The sequence below is a fragment of the Molothrus aeneus genome, chromosome 20 (assembly GCF_037042795.1).
Source record: "Molothrus aeneus isolate 106 chromosome 20, BPBGC_Maene_1.0, whole genome shotgun sequence".
NCBI lineage: Eukaryota > Metazoa > Chordata > Aves > Passeriformes > Icteridae > Molothrus > Molothrus aeneus.
In genome coordinates this window covers 529537-546025 of record NC_089665.1, presented here as the reverse complement: position 1 = coordinate 546025, position 16489 = coordinate 529537, and the positions used below count along the sequence as shown (strand labels likewise).

Sequence of the window (16489 nt, the reverse complement as noted above, 5' to 3'; positions counted from 1 at the left end):
GATGTAGATATCACTCCTGTCACTTTATTTGCATACCCCCAAGTCCCCACTGCTAAATTTCTGGGCAGATTTGTGTCTTTCTCACTGAACAATGTATCCTGTTCTCTCAGGCAGAAAGTGGTTGGCCATTCTTTACCAGAAGCTCTGTGTGTACCTGCTGCAAGAAAACAAAAACTTCATGTAAATTATTGACTATTCCCCTAAAGCCTCATGAATTCTTAAATCCAGTGGTTGTTCCAAAGGCATCCTGAGAAGTACTAGGATACTTAGTAGGAGGCCAGAGATGAGGCCTGGGGTGAAAGGAGGTTGTCTTCTCTCAGCTCATTCCTGACAGCACATTTTGTCTCACTGTCCTGAGACAGATATGAGGAGGAAGAGACAAAATCCTGCATGTTGAGTTTGGGGAAATGTGAGCTGCTCTGGGGCAGATTTTTGATTGCTCAGTCCTCATCTTGCCTTTCATGCTTTCTCTTCTCCAGACTTTGTTCCAGTTATCCCCAGAAGCTGCTGGTCCCTGTCTGGATCACTGACAAGGAGCTGGAGAATGTGGCTTCATTCAGGTCATGGAAGAGGATCCCTGTGGTGGTGTACAGGTAAATGCAAACCCAAATTCCCTCCCCCAAACCCATCACAGCTGCCGTGTCCTCATAGTCTTGCAGGGGCTTTGGACAGGGATGGCAGGAGAGCTGTTTATCCTTTGCCTCCTGCCTGCAAAGGAGACACTCCCAGGGCTCCTTCTCCTAGCACCATCTGCAGCAGGGTGTTTTCCAGAAGAGAGAAGCAGTATTCCAGAACTGTCCTTTGCTGTTCTCAGTCAGATTTGAAGGTGTGGGTGACTTTCCTCCTACGGGAGATGTTGCAAGATGAGGTCAAAATAAAGTTCTCTCAGAGTTTCAAAATCTTTCCACACGTTGGTCCTTGTCTGGCTGCTACTTTGAAAAGAAATCTGAGCCAAAAGGAGCCTGCTGGGTGCCCTGTGCTCAGTAGGGTGTGCAGGCCTGGACAGACCTGGGAATGCCCAAATCTGCAGCTTCTCACAAGGGGCAGTGGAGGGGCAGCTCTGATCTCTGCCCTTTGATGACCAGGGACAGGACCCAAGGGAATGGCTGTGTCAGGGACATTTAGGGTGGATCTCAGGGAAAGTTTCTTTCTCCAGAGGGTGCTGGGCACTGCACAGACTCCCTAGGGAATGGGCACAGCCCTGAGGCTGCCAGAGCTCCAGGAGCTGCCAGGATGCCCAGGGTGGGATTGTTGGGGTGTCTGTGCAGGGCCAGGGGTTGGACTGGATGATCCTTGGGAGTCCCTTTGAGTTTAGAATAATCTGTAATTCTATGAACTATTCCCTGACCTGCCTTCCAGAAATAATCTAGAGGGGGATGCAGGAGGCCACACAGTCAATGGAGCAGGGCTCTGCAAAGTAGGGGCTGGTTCCTCATGAAATGTGTCTCCCAGGAGACTGATGTGTTTGAAACCAACAGGAGGCTGATGGAAAGGGGCACCCAGGCAGTTGTGCTGTTGTAAAATGTACATTATGGTTTGTAGCCTTAGACTGTGTGTTAGCAGACACCAAATCCAAATATAAAAAAACCTTAAAAGATCAGAGCTGTATTGGAAAATAGGAAAGTCAGGAAGCAAAGCCAGTGAATTTACAGGTACCTTAACTCTGCATCAGCACACTTCTTGGCTTGCTGTTGAATGTGGCAAAACACTGTGTGTTCCTTCTAGAACTCAGCTCTACAGCAGAGTGGGAATGAGCATAACTTATCGGATGGAGCCTTTCCCTCCTTGTAGCCAACTCAGCTAAGAACTTAATTGTATTTGTGATTCCTTTTGCTAAAAATGGCCTGGTGCTGGAGCTTGTCCCACTGTGCCTACCCACCCAAGGGCAAAGCCATGTCTTTTTCCTACTCCAGCAATTATTTTGTTCCTTGCTTTACATCTCTGTAATGGTACCCAGTAATTTATGAGCTGAGTACAACCCTTTGCAGTCTGGGATCAGATTAGAAGACGCTGACAAGTGATGTTACAAGATGGGGCAAGTGCTTGCCCATGTGTCTCTGATTTTCATGCACTTTTTTTAGTCTTTGTCCTCAAGATTGAAGTCTTTGGAGCAGGAGGGTCCTCGAGGGTCAAGGCTGCTTCTGCGGTGCCTTGTGCTGTGTGGAAATGAAAAGCCTGACACTCAGCTCCTCCTCCTCACTCGGAGCTCAGGAGAGAATGGATGGGTGCCTGCATCCCAAGGGACTCTGATAGACCTCAGAGCTTTTGGATAAGGCTGATCTCACTGGGTCACAGTCAGAGCTGTAAAACATGACACCAAAGGTATCCCATTATCAGATTTCTTGAAAAAAGTATAAATTAGCTATTAAGTAAAACAGAAATTCAGGTCTCCATCTCAGTCCTCAGTGGAGACGCACAGGAGAGATGCAGAAGCCTCCAGGCACAATCCACTTCTAAAACAAGACAAAGGATGCAATCAATTATTTAGCTAAGTAGAGAGGCAGACGGGCATGGTGTGGCAGTTCTGGCTGTGTCTGCTCAGCCACCTTGAGGAGACCTCGGGCCTGTGGCAGCAGGAATGCTCCTCCCAATGCTCAGCATCCCCTGCCAGGGGACAGCGGGCACTGCTCCACCCCATGGCTGAGCCTCGCTCTCGGGCTCTCACATCCTGCGACAGTGAAACGGGAGTTTATCCCAGTGATGTGGGAAATGGAGCATTTATACACACACACATCTCAGTTGGGAACCTTTAGGCTCAGCTCAGTAAACCCTCTCCAGGCTCTTTCTTGTGCTTTAAGCCGAGCTCCTTGACTTGTCCAGGAAATAACAGAGATTCCTGGGAGATCATAGAATCATGGAATGATTTGGGTTGGAAAGGACCTTGAGAATTGTCTACTTCCAGCCCCCCTGCTGCTGCCTTCCACTAAACTAGATATTAATCCATTGTGGAGGATTGTTGGAGGTTAAATGGCACGTGCTGACAGTATCAGATGTGCTCTAGCCTTGTGCTCAGAATAATTCTGTGAGGAAAAACTCAACTGAAAAACTACAGAGGCACTTCATATTGCAGCTTTGGACCATGAAAGGGTCTTGAGTCGTTTAGACAAAACTAAACTGAGGATCTCTAAAGAATCATTTGCTCCATATTAGTTAAAACACTCTGGCACTTTCTGACATTCCAGTTTCAAGAAAGAAACTTTTTCCTTTGAGAAAAACCTCCCCAAAACTCCCAGGTAAGAAAAGGCCTTAAATGGTTCCTGTGTTCGTGCTGGGGAGATGTGCAGGGAAGGCACAGTCAGGTTCTGGTGCTCCCCTGCCCTGGGAATCTCCTTGCAAGCTCAGCTGTGGTTTTGGTTCCTCTCCTGGCACCTGCTGTACTTTCTGCTTGCTGGTGGCTTCACACGCATTGGTGCTGCCACATTTCCTTGTTTACTGGCAGGTCACTGTGTCCCTTGAAGGTCCCCAGCCGTTGTTCAGTGCTCAGAGGTTTGTGTTACCAAGAGTTTTGTGAGTTCAGTGCGACCGTGGCGACATTGGCAGCTTTGCCCGGAACAGCTGCAGTGCCCCGCACCCTGTCCTGCTCCCCGAGCTGCCCGCTGGGAGCAGTCCCTGGCACAGCACCTGCCCTTCCCAAAAACGTGCTCAAGCGCTGTCTGGGAAAGTGTTGCTTGGCACAGGCCAGGAACTGTGGGTGTCTCACAAACAGGCTTGGATGATCACAGGCTGGTGCTTAAGTCCACACCTTGGCTCTGTTTCATTTACTACTATAAACAAAGCCTTTGCTGCTCTCTGTTATCCATCCTTGAGTGATCCTGAAGGCAGGAATAGATCTCCTGGGAGCGACTGCTGTGCAAGTCACCTTGCAAAACAGAGCAGCACTTAAAGTAAAGGGTCCCCAGGGTGTTTTGACTTGGCCAAACATGAACTTTATTTCTTTGGAAGGCTTCAGTTTAAAGTCTTCATTGTTATTATCAGTGAGATGTCATTAAGAAAGCTACATAAACTGACAGAGAGCAGGGTGACATGAGATATTGGGAAGGAATTGTTCCCTGTGAGGGTGGTGAGGTCCTGGCACAGGGTGCCCAGAGCAGCTGTGTCTGCCCCTGGATCCCTGGAAGTGTCCAAGGCCAGGTTGAATGGGGTTTGGAGAAACCTGGGACAGTGGAAGATGTCTCTCCCCATGAAGGGGGTGGAATGGGATGGGCTTTAAGGTTCCTTCCATCACAAACCATTCCTTGACTCTGTGGTCTCCAGATAAATGCTGCAGGAGGGGTGGTGGGATGGCTGAGCATGGTTGGTATGTGGGTCTGGTTCAGGGCTGTTGAGTTCATTTTCCCATCTCCAGGAAGGACCAGGCAGCAGGAGCAGCACCTCAGGGAAATGTAACAAATGAGATAGGGATGCAGGTGCTCTTTCCTGATGCATCTTTGGAGCATCTGTAGGAAATCTTAGATTTCCTACACCCATTTGGGAGAATGGGTGACTGTCTCATGGTCACTTGGTGAACCTGCCACCAAGTGTTGGAACCAGTTGGTAGTTCCACATTGCACTGTGGCTGTGAGTCCACTCTTGGTTTAGTTTGTTGTCCAAGAAATACTTGTGTTTCTGAAATATGGCATGACCATTCCAGTGCTTGCTTGTGTCTGTGCCACCCATCTCTGGAGCTTGGTTTGACTACAACATGATCCTTTTTGAGACAAGTTTGTGTCATTTTAGGATGGCTAAGATGTGAAGCCATAATATTTTTTTTTCATACTCCTTTCCCAGTAACTGTTAGCACATCCTTAACCTTCATGCTTCTCTTGAGCACTGAGTTGAGGCTTTTGAGAGCTTCCCAGTGACTTCAAAGCCTTTGGGATCTGCACCAAACTGCTCCATGTCACAGCTGGGGTTATGCTTTGATCATCTGTAAATACTCTTCACTTATTAATGCTAAATTTCACACTCTCTGGGTCATTCTCTATCAGCAGCTTTGTCACATCACAGTCCCTTCCCTTCCCAGGCCAGTTGGGAATGACTTGACCAGTGTGTTCATGTGTGAAATGCACTGATTCCTACTTCAGGCCTCCTCGTCAGTAAGCACAGCCAGGGTAGGGTTCACATTTAGGGGTTGTTGATAAACACCAGCTCAGGCCTCCACCCAGAAACTCCCTGGTCTGATGCCAAGTGAGCTCATCTTCCCAACTTACAGGTGATAAGTGAAATGGTTTAACAATGGGTCTGGAATTGGAGGAAGGCAAAAAGAAGGAGAAGGAGAGAACAGAATAGCCTTAAAATAAAGTGGAAGGTGTCCCTGCCCATGGCAGGGGGGTCAAACAAGTTGATCTTCAACCTCCCTTCCAACCCAAATTATTCCATGATTCTATGAAATAACTATTACTTTCCCAAAATACAACCATAATGATTTTAAGTTCTTCTCTCTGGTTTAATTTATAAATACAGTCATATCTATATACAAAAATATCTATTTTATATATTTATGGGTTACAGGATATATTAATATATATAAATAGAAGTCAGAGATGGGACTTGAGATCTTGAAGGTCTTTTCCAACCTAGATGATTTTATATTATTGTAAATAAAAGTATGAGGCTGGTTTAGCCTCTCTGTCAGTGCTGCAGTGATGAAAAATTGTTATTGAGATTCCTTGCTCTCTTTCACTTCTCAGTGAGAGTCAGTGCTGTAGATAGAGCAGCTGCAGCCAGGAGTAGCTCAGGTGTGGCTGTGCACAGGGAGCTGTCCCGGGCCGGCCCCCACTCCCGGGGGCTCAGCGAGGCTCTGTGTGTGTGTCCCTGCAGACACGTGCGCAACGGGGCGGTGATCGCGCGCTGCAGCCAGCCCGAGATCAGCTGGTGGGGCTGGCGGAACGCCGACGACGAGTACCTGGTGACATCCATTGCCAAAGCCTGTGCCTTGAACCCCGGGGCGAGGGCGTCGGGCGCCGCGCCACAGGCCGGGAGCAGCGACGGCAATGAGCCCTGCGACACTGACTTCGGTGAGATGGCTCCTGCCAGCCCTCCTGAATGGGGACATGGCACAGGGGCTGCCAGGGCTGTCCCAAGGCAGGGCTTTACCCCAGTGTCCAGGGGGAGAACCTGTGCCACATTAACTGTGGTGTGTGGGTGGCTCTCTGGGCTCATGGTGGCACTGGGGGGAGGGAGGGAGGTGCCAGGAGCTCAGTCCTTGTGTGTTCCTGCAGACTCGTCCTTGACTGCGTGTTCGGGCGTGGAGAATGCAGGAACCCCTCAGAAGCTGCTGATCCTCGATGCCAGGTCCTACACGGCAGCCGTGGCCAACAGGGCCAAGGGAGGCGGCTGTGAATGCGAAGGTACCAAGGGCCAAGAACATCCCAGAGCATCTTCCTCTTGATCGTGGCAGTGGCTCTTAGGGCACAGCTGGGGACCGGGGCAGCATTTTGGTGCTTGGTCTCTGGGAGCATGTTCCCACACAGGCATCTGGAGGGGCTAGATCAACACGCCAAGGCCAGTTGGATGAGGTTCAATAAGGCCAAGTGCTAGGTCCTGCATTTGGTTCAAAACAGCCCCAATGGAATGTTCCAGGCTGGGGCAGAGTGGCTGGAAAGCTGCCCAGTAGAAAAGGACCTGGGGGTGCTGGTTGGCAGCAGCTGAACATGGGCCTAGGTGTGCCCAGGTGAGCAGCAGGTCAATGGCACCTGAGCTGTACCAGCAATAAAGTGGTCACAGGGCAGTGACAGTCCCCCTTATCTGGCCACAAGAAAGACCACGAAGAGGAAATGGAGCTAGGGAAGAGTCTAGAGCACCAGGAGCAGCTGAGGGAGCTGGGGAAGGGGCTCAGCTTGGAGAAAAGGAGGCTCAGGGAGGACCTTGTGGCTCTGCACAACTCCCTGACAGGAGGGGACAGCCAGGTGAGAGTTAGGCTCTGCTCCCACGGAACAAGGCACAGGATGAGCAGAAGTGGCATCAAACTGTGCCAGGGGAAGTTTAGGTTGGATATGGGGAAAATTTATTCAGTGAAGTGTTGTCAGGCCCTGTCACAGCTGCCCAGGGCATTGTTAAGAGTCCCCCTCTGTGGAGGGGTTTAACAGGTCCATGGATATGGCACTTGGGGACATGGTGGCCTTGGCAGTGCTGGGAAATGGTTTGACTCAATGACCTTGGAGGTTTTTCCCAACCTTAGTGACTCCATGAGCACCAGGGGTAGTGTGGGAGGGGTGGCTGCACTGGGGTGTGGAGGCAGTTGCTGCAGTAGCAGCAGAGTTGGATTTGATGACCCTTTTGGGTCCCTTCCAGCTCAGAATGTTCTGTAGCTCCTTAGCTCTCTCTGAATGTTCCTGTCTCTTGTGTCAGAGTATTATCCCAACTGTGAAGTCGTGTTCATGGGCATGGCCAACATCCACTCCATCCGGAACAGCTTCCAGTATCTGCGTGCTGTCTGCAGTCAAGTGCCAGACCCCAGCAAGTGAGTAACTCTTCTCTAGCTGAGTTTGATGCCATATCTGTCAGTGACCTAGGGGGGGGGGTTTCCACTCTGTTTTCCTTTTTTTATCCCCGGTTTCTAACTAAGAAAATGGAGGGATGGGAAAGTGTTCACAGTGCTTGAATGCTGCTAATTTCGATCCATTAATCCAGAACGGATTGTGGCACTGTCTCAGCATCACCTGGTTGAGTGTATCCTCTGGGGGTTTCTAAATTGTGGGTGTATTTGAGAAGAATTCAATTTGGGGTTGGATTCTTGGCCCTTCTTTCGAGGCTCTCTGGCTCCTCTGGGACATGTTTTAGAAAAGACTGATTTTTGCTGAGGACTCCAGGAAAACTGAAGGTAAAATGTATTTTTTTTTCTACAATAGAGAGCTAAGCAACCATTCTTGCCTTTTTTCCCCTTTGCAGCTGGCTTTCAGCCCTGGAGAGCACCAAGTGGCTGCAGCATCTGTCTGTCATGCTGAAGGCAGCAGTGCTGGTCTCCAGTGCCGTGGACAGAGAAGGGCGTCCGGTGCTGGTTCACTGCTCCGACGGCTGGGACAGGACTCCGCAGATTGTGGCACTGGCAAAGATTCTCCTGGACCCTTACTACAGGACCATGGAGGTAGGATTGTGCTCTGGTGCAGTTCATGTCTGTTCAAAGGCAGCTTTTATCTTGGAATCCCCGTGGAAAGGAGCAGCACTGCATTTGGGAATAAGCTTAGTGGTGTTTTTGAGCTGCTGTGGTGGGTGTTGAGTTTTCCCTGTTCTCTTCCTGCTTGTTTTGGGTGAACTGTTCCTCATTTCTCTGCCCAGACTGAGGAAGTGCTGTGGGAAATACCTTCTTGTGCTCAAAGTTCAGCTGCTTCCCTACTCTGAATTCTCTGAGCTGGTTACTGCATAGACATAACAACTGTTAGTTTGTGTGTGGAAACCTTCAACCCTGGTGAGCTTTGCTCCCAAACCAGGCACAGGACATGTCCTGCCACATGTCCTCGGCAAAGTCTCTGCAGTTATTCTTTCTTTTAATCACAGGGCTTCCAGGTGCTCGTTGAATCGGACTGGCTGGACTTTGGTCACAAGTTTGGGGATCGCTGTGGACACCAGGAAAAGGTGGAGGATCAGAACGAGCAGTGCCCAGTTTTTCTCCAGTGGCTGGATGCTGTTCATCAGCTTTTGAAGCAATTTCCCTGCCTCTTCGAATTTAATGAAGCTTTTCTGGTAAGAAATACATGTGAGCAGAGACAGAGGGAAGGTCGTGATGTTTGACAGTTCTGGAGTTGAAAGAAAAGAGGTCTGCAGAACCTGGGACATCGTGATGTGATCACAGAATCCCAGAATGGTTTGGGTTGGAAGGGAACTTAAAGCCCATCTCATTCCATCCATCCCCTGCCATGGGCAGGGACACCTTCCACTAATCCAGATTGCTCTGTCCAGCTTTGGACACTTTCAGGGATGGGACAGCCACAGCTTCTCTGGGCAGCCTGGTCCAGGGTCTCACCACCCTCACAGGGAACAATTTCTCTGTAACATCTCATCTAAATTTATTTTCTTTTAGTTTAAATCTGTTCTCCCGTGAAGGGGTGGTGGAGGGTTTGTGTACTCTGGTTTTCCTGAATCCCTTCTCCAGTCACTTTCCACCCCAGGGAATTCAGATGCCCAGCAGCAGCAGTGGTTTGATTTGCATACCTCAGAGCCATATGGGTCTGAAATATTTTTTAAAAAATAGGGGAAAAAAATTAATCTCTGTCTTACCAAAAAATGTGGAACAAGGTTCTAGAGAGTCATTTGGTTCTAGAGGGATGGGTTTGGTATCAGCTGAGTATTACTTTCCCTTCAATTGAAGTGATCCCTGTCCTGCCCAGTGTGGAAGCAAGGATAGCAGTGAGGTTACCCAAGGTAGGCAGTGCATGAGTCATCCCAGAGGAGGGGAAGATATGTCTCCTGTAGGCAGGAGCCCCCTTTTCCCCGTGGCTCTGAGTGTGGCTCCCCCTCCCCGCCACAGGTGAAGCTGGTGCAGCACACGTATTCCTGCCTCTACGGGACCTTCCTGGGGAACAGCCCCTGCGAGCGTGAGATGCACAACATCTACAAGCGCACGTGCTCCGTGTGGTCCCTGCTGCGGGCTGGCAACAAGAACTTCCACAACCTGCTCTACATGCCCGGATCCGAGCAGGTCAGTAGAGCTCCTGACCCCGCTTTCCAGGTTTTTCCCCTGGCAGGCACTGGGGAGGGGCTGAAGGGGTTTCCGAGGCATCGGGCTCTGACGCGGGCGGTGTCGCAGGTGCTGCATCCCGTGTGCCACGTGCGCGCTCTGCACCTCTGGACAGCCGTATACCTCCCGGCCTCCTCACCACATCCTCTGGGACAGGAGGACATGGACATCTACATGCCCCCCGGATCTCAGAGCCAGGACTTCAGTGGCAGGTGTTTGGACAGGTAAGAGCTTAAAGCTTCAGGCTCAAGATGTTGCATACCCACAGATCTTCCTGCCCTTCTTGTAGTTTCTTGTAGTTTCTCTGTTGTTGTTCTCATCTTCCTTGTGGGAGCAAGAGCCCTGTAGCAGTGCCCCAGCCACTTAGAGAAAGAGTTGAGGTCCCTGCTGCACCCCAAAGGCAGGAGGCCACACTGTGGTGTTTTGCATTTTAGCTCCTGTAGCTGCACTGCCCATCTCCACTGACTGCTGGAGCTGTAATGGGGAATATTTCCCTGTCCTCATCTCAGTTTTGAGTGAAACCAGGCAAGTTTTGGGGGGGTTTATTGTGAGATTTGCTTTGCTTTTGGGTTCTAGATTACCAAAGACAAGATCTATGGATGACCTGCTCTCAGCCTGTGACTCCAGCAGCCCTCTGACCCGCACATCCAGTGACCCCAACCTGAACAACCACTGTCAGGAGGTGCGGGTGGGCCTGGAAGCCCGGCATGCCAACACTGAAGGGGGTGAAGGTGCTGCAGTGACCACAGGAGAGGCACAGCCCAGGGAGGAGGAGAACCCTCCCCTGCAAGGCAGCAGCCATGCTGAGCATGAAGGACCGAGCAGGCAGCTGGGCAGCCAGTCTGCTGTGCCAGCCAGCAGTGTCCCTGTGGAGGTGGAAGAGGGAAATGGAACACTCATGGAGCAACTGGATGGCAGAGGTCCAGATCCTAATCCTTCTGGACAGGAAAACAGTGACAAGGTTTCCACCAGTTCTGGAAGGCAGTTGGAAACCTGTCCTCAGGAACCTTTGAAGGCTGCTGGCACTGTGTCCAACAGAGGAGGCTGTCCTAGAAGAATCACCACCTGCCCAGACATTTCCAGCCAGGAGTCCCTGGCACCAGGCACCCCTTCTCAGGACATCCCAGGCCCTGCCCTGGGTATCCCATGCCCAGATGCAGACAAGGGCAGAGGTGATGCTGGCCAGAGCATGCCCTTCGAGGAGCCTGGCCAGCCGGGGAGGCTCCCGCTGGAGCAATGGCGCAAGCCCATTTCCCAGAGCCAAAGCAGCGAGTTTTCCTTCCTGGGGTGCAATTGGGACAGTTTTCAAGGCATGGTGACATCGCTCCCCAATGGGGAGCCCACCCCCAGACACCTCCTCTCCTATGGCTGCTGCAGCAAGAGGCTGAGCAGCAAACCCCTGCGGGCCCCAGGCCTGTGCCTCAGTGGCCCATGGTCTAGCAGGGAAGGTGGGAAGCCCTCGGCCTGTGCTGGCCATGTGAGTGCACATTTCGGGAAGCCCAGCCGTTTGTGGCTGCCCTGTCACCTGAAACAAGCCTCTGGTCCCAAGCACCTGCCGCCAAAATGTCCTTCTCCTGTGCCTCCTGTCTACCCGGATGACGACGGGCTGCCCTTCCCCACGGATGTGATCCAGCACCGGCTGCGGCAGATCGAGGCCAGCTACAAGCAGGAGGTGGAGCAGCTGCGCCGGCAGGTGCGGGAGCTGCAGCTGCGCCTGGACATTCGCCACTTCTGCGCCCCTCCGGCCGAGCCCCCCATGGACTACGAGGATGACTTTGTGAGTACAGGCCGCTCACACCCCATGCCGGGTCCCTGTACCTCTGTACACCTCCCTCTCCAACCCACAGCTCTCCATACCTTTGAGAGGGGGTTGGAAAGATTGTTCCTCTGTCAGTCGTGTCCCTGTCCTGGCCATGTCCTCCTCCACCCAGAGGTATCTCTGCTGCTCGAGGACCAAACTCCTACACACTCCTGGATGCTTTGCCCCATGTCTGGAGGCTCGAGAGCCACCTGGGTGCCCCTCACCAGCACAGAGTGTGTGGAGCAGGGCACGCCCTGGAGTGTGTGCCCAGCAGCAGAGGGGATTGGTGACCTGGTCTTGTTTTGCAGACGTGTCTTAAGGAATCAGACGGCAGTGACACGGAGGATTTCTGTTCGGACCACAGTGAGGACTGTTTGTCAGAAGCAAGCTGGGAACCTGTGGATAAGAAGGAGACTGAGGTATGTGTCCCATGATGGAGCTGTGATGCAGTGGGAGGGAATATTTTTTGCAGCTGACCTGGGTGGGCACAGCTGCAGAGAGTGGTCTGGAAGTGAGGCAGTGAGCATGTCCTTGACACATCCTCTGCTGCTAATGGCTCAGGTGGGGTAGGCTCACTGTGAGGTGTGGCCCAAGGCCACCCCCAGTTTGCCCAGAGCTGTCACTGGGGGTGTTACAGATGGAAGCTAATTGGTGTCTGCCCTAGGTCACACGGTGGGTCCCAGACCACATGGCCTCACACTGCTTCAACTGTGACTGTGAGTTCTGGCTGGCCAAACGGAGGCACCACTGCAGGTAAAAATGTCAGCGCTCTGGCCCATCCTCCTTTCAGCCTGGTGTCACAAAATGCCCCTCTGCCAGGTCTGTTCCCTCCAGCTCCCAGGAGAAGCTTTTAGGTCTTTCCACTACATGCCAGGCCTCATCAGTTTCCTGCAGAGTTCCATTCTACATTGTCCTTGTTTCTGTTTTTCCAAGGCCTTTGATCCCTTTCTGGGACAGCAATGAGTCCCTGTCAGCACTAGCAGTTTGCTTGCACTGCTGACCACAGTATAAAAAACACATTTACAATCCTCAGTCAGGCTGGTGCTTTGACCTGACCTGGACCAGAACTTGCTGAAGTTCTGCTGTGGTGGTCTCAGCTCTCTTCTCACTGGTTTTCTTGCTCCTTGACAGGAACTGTGGGAATGTGTTCTGTGCTACCTGCTGCCATCTGAAGCTGCCCATCCCTGATCAGCAGTTGTACGACCCTGTCCTCGTTTGTAACTCCTGTTTTGACCATATCCAAGTGTCTCGTGCCAGGGAGCTCATGAGCCAACATATGAAGAAACCCATTGCCACAGCTTCCAGCTGAATGCCAGACAAGGGACCTGTCTAAGCCCAGCCTTTTCTCTCATGGGTTTGAAGGGTGACTCTGCCTCCAGGGTAACTGTGAAGGCCTTTGGTGCAACACTTGAACACCAAGCTGGAATGCACTGTCTGCAGCAGCCTCGCTGCCAGGCTGGAGCAGAGGAGCTCAGATCAAAGTTTGCTGTGTCCCCACCCTGGAGCTGGTGGGCCCGTCTGTTGTAGCCCTGATGGCCTAGGGCTGAGAGAAGATCACAACCTCTTCCTTTTGTGGTCTGGAAAGCAACGTTTTCACAGCTGTTTGCCTGTGCAAAGTCCCCCCAGAGCAATAGAAAGGCATGTTTAGAACCACCTCCCCCTCCAAAGGCAGGCTGCTGTGTGAGAAGGAAGAGGGCAAGCTCCTGATGGTCCCATGGGCGTTGGAAGGGCCTCAGCCTGGAGCAGATCTGTAGATTTTCTTCCCATGAGTGTGATTTGCGATCAGCTTGGTGAACAAGACTCACTAGCCATCACTAATTGATTTTCTCTCGGGCTCTGAAGAGAAATTCATTCCAGCTGAAAAGGGCTGAGCAGATTGTGCCCATTTTCAGGCTCCGCTGGGATCAGTGTCGCACTGGACTTTGTCCCTGTCCCCAACACCATGGGGAGATGGGAGATTGGCTTTTCACTTCTGCTCTGCCCCTTTGCTTTGTCTGCGGTTGTGCACAGCCTGGTGCTAACACAGGAATGGCACCCCGATCCTCTCCTGGCATGGAAACAGAACTCATGTTCCTGTGTTGCTCCTCCTCCCCTTTTCTGCCCTCAGCTCTCCACTTCCTACTGCTCTTTATCCTGAAAACTTGATACCTTGAGGGTATAGGCCATGTGTTGTTTTACCTCCTGGAATGTGCTGTCTGGTGTATGTGAGGGTTTCAGTCCAAATGCTGCTATATATTTCTGTGCACTTAATGTAACCCGAAGAAGGGAGAATGAAGCATCGATACCAAATTGGGGGTGGGGAAGGACACTGGCTGACATAGACACTACGGTCTGTGCTTTTCACTTTAGGATGTACAGCTGCAGTGATAACCATGACATGTGGCATTTGTTCAGTGGTGGAAACAATCTCTCTGACTTGCCCCAGTGCTACCTGAAATGCCTCTTGAATTTGACTTCTTTTTTGTCTCCTTGTACAGTGGTCAAAGTTCAGAGTTGCCAACTTGTAAATGCCTCTCTGCTTCTTTAAACTAGAGAGCAGGAATCCCAACTCATCCTAAGGACAAAGAACTGGGTTTAGAAAGGAAGAATGGTTTATAAAGTGGGTTTCAGTGGGCTTGTAATCCCTGGATCCCTTGAGGAGAATCCATCCTGCCTCCTCTGAAAGGCATCTGTGGATACTAGTCAGGAAGAAGAGTTTGAAAGTGAAGCATTTCTTTGCAGAAATGTAGGTTTTCTTTCCAATATATTCTGCACTTCAGGAGCTGAGACTTGGTTTGTGGCAGGGAAGACCTTGGTCTGCTAACAAGGCAAAGGATTTGACTCTGTTGTGATCTCCCAGATCTTTCAGTAATGGTTTGTCATCTCCATCAGAAGGAATTAAATAAGGACCCTTTCCTGCACTTTGACTTGTCAGCCTCTGGTTTTGTGTAAGTGAAGCTCACCTTCTGAAGACCCTGTACTTAGACTCTGCTTCTTTTCCATACTGGGAACAAACATCGTGGCTCTGGGAAGAGAAGGCACCTTGCTTCAGATTCTCCCCTGCCTTGTACCTTGCAGTCGTTGCTGGACATGGAAGCGTGATCATTGGCCTGGCAGAAGGAACATGGATTTGCTCCTGTTTTGCACATGTTGGAATGACTGCAAGTGATGAGGAAGCCAGAAACCAGGTACTGCTGGCCCTCCCATTCAGGCCATTAGTCCAAACTGCTTTTAGCTCTTGTGAGTCTCAGCGTCACAATGTGCTGGCCAAAAACTCCAGTCAGTTTGATGGCATTGTGACAAACAAAATGTGCTGTACAACTCGATACAGTCGAAATAAAATCTCTATATTAGTGCTGCTGGGTTTGGCCCCTTCTTTCCTCTGTGGGGAGTTCTGCTTGCCCAGGGGGTTTCAAGCTGCTGTTACTCACCACCTTTTCCCTTGATTAAGGTGTGTTAGGGATTTAATATCCCTTCTCACAATCAGAATCACAGGTAGGGCACAGAACACCTCTGCCCTCTTCCAAACAAACCTGCAGGATGTCCTTCCCAGGATAACCAGGGCCTTCCAGCCTCTCCTATAAGGACTCAAGGAGTTGTTTTCTTTCTAAGGAAGCATTGTTAGGCAGGATTCCCTGCTATGAGGAAAGGTTGAGAGAGTTGGGATTGTTCATCTGGAGAAGAGAAGACTCCAGGGAAGACCATAGAGCCCCTCCCAGTGTCTAAAGGAGCTCCAAGAGAGGGACTTTGGACAAGAGATGGAGGGCCAGAACACGGGGAATGGCTTCCCACTACCAAAGGGCAGGGATAGAGGGGATATTGGGAATGAGGAATTGTTCCCTGGGAGGGTGGACAGGCCCTGGCACAGGGTGCCCAGAGCAGCCGTGGCTGCCCCTGGATCCCTGGCAGTGCCCAAGGCCAGCCTGGACATTGGGGCTTGGAGCAGCCTGGGACAGTGGAAAGTGTCCCTGCCATGGCAGAGGTGGCACTGGATGGGCTTCAAGGTCCTTCCAACCAAACCATTCTTTGATTCTATGATCCCCTCACTCCTTACTGATGTTTTTCTACCACCTGTTCCAGGTGGGTGTGTGGGTGGTTCATCTGTGCAGGATAGTGGGTGGGAGAGTTGTGCTTTGTCAGCTGGATGGTGCTGCAGGTCAGTTATACTTTGTGATGGAGCCAGAGAGAATCTCCTGGAAAGTCTGTCCTCAATTCAAAGATCCAGGGATACTGAAATTCAGATCCCTGGTAAACTACTCCCTCAATTCGGCTCAGGTGTTCCTGTCAGACAGGTGATACCTAAAGGCCTTGTATCAGAAATGTGGGGAACAGGACAGTTTGTCACATTGAAATGTGAACCATTGTTCCTCATAGTCACATGAGGTCAGCTCGGGAAGCTGCTTTTGCTGGAGATTGTAAAACTGTAAAATTGTAAAATCTCATTTAAAAGGTGTTTAAATGAGATTATTTCTAGAAACCAGATAAATTGGTGAAATGATAGCCCTGCAAACACTTGAATACAGATTTGTGATGTAAAACGGAATTGGTACTACCCAACTGACATGAGAATTATGAAGAGTTTAGAGGGGTAGCCTCTCTATGGAATGTGCAGTCACTGCCCCAGAGAGGCAAGGGCTCGGCTTTGAGGAATTCCCTCAGGCAGCTGCTGACCCTCAGAGAGAATCCCTGACTGCTGACCCTCAGCAGGGCTCCAGCCCAGTCCAATCTGAAATGTGGTCAAACAGGCACATTAACCATGGCTGGCCAGCATTTGACCTGCTGCCCACCACAGCCACCACAGGTGTGACAGGCTGGTCACATTGAGACTGCCTGTGGCAGGACACTTGGAGGCGCTGGTCCCAGCTGTGGTGGGTGCTCTGCCACAGCAACACTGCTCAGTATTAGTCATGACCAGCGTTTTTGCAGGAAAAGGCCATTTATTATTAACTTCCATCTTTAGCAGTCCCAATGTCATCTGGAGAGTCAGCGAAAGGCTGACTGCTGGGACCTGTTGGCTTCTTATCCCCAGCAGGGAAAATACCACAGCAGAATTC

At 51.0% G+C, this 16489-nt stretch overlaps 1 protein-coding gene across 4 annotated transcripts in view; it reads left to right on the top strand.

Moving 5' to 3' along the window:
- Positions 1 to 14790, top strand: part of MTMR4 (myotubularin related protein 4) — a 56470-nt gene extending 41680 nt beyond the window's left edge. For all 4 annotated transcript variants that reach the window (XM_066563389.1, XM_066563390.1, XM_066563387.1 and 1 more), the window contains 12 exons: positions 480 to 593; positions 5800 to 5996; positions 6201 to 6329; positions 7330 to 7441; positions 7870 to 8065; positions 8476 to 8661; positions 9446 to 9616; positions 9725 to 9879; positions 10232 to 11432; positions 11765 to 11875; positions 12121 to 12209; positions 12588 to 14790. In XM_066563389.1, coding sequence (XP_066419486.1) covers positions 480 to 593; positions 5800 to 5996; positions 6201 to 6329; positions 7330 to 7441; positions 7870 to 8065; positions 8476 to 8661; positions 9446 to 9616; positions 9725 to 9879; positions 10232 to 11432; positions 11765 to 11875; positions 12121 to 12209; positions 12588 to 12765 — 2839 coding nt within the window. In that variant the 3' untranslated portion in view covers positions 12766 to 14790. The remainder of the gene's footprint in view (positions 1 to 479; positions 594 to 5799; positions 5997 to 6200; positions 6330 to 7329; positions 7442 to 7869; positions 8066 to 8475; positions 8662 to 9445; positions 9617 to 9724; positions 9880 to 10231; positions 11433 to 11764; positions 11876 to 12120; positions 12210 to 12587) is intronic.
- The last annotated feature ends 1699 nt before the right edge of the window (positions 14791 to 16489 follow it).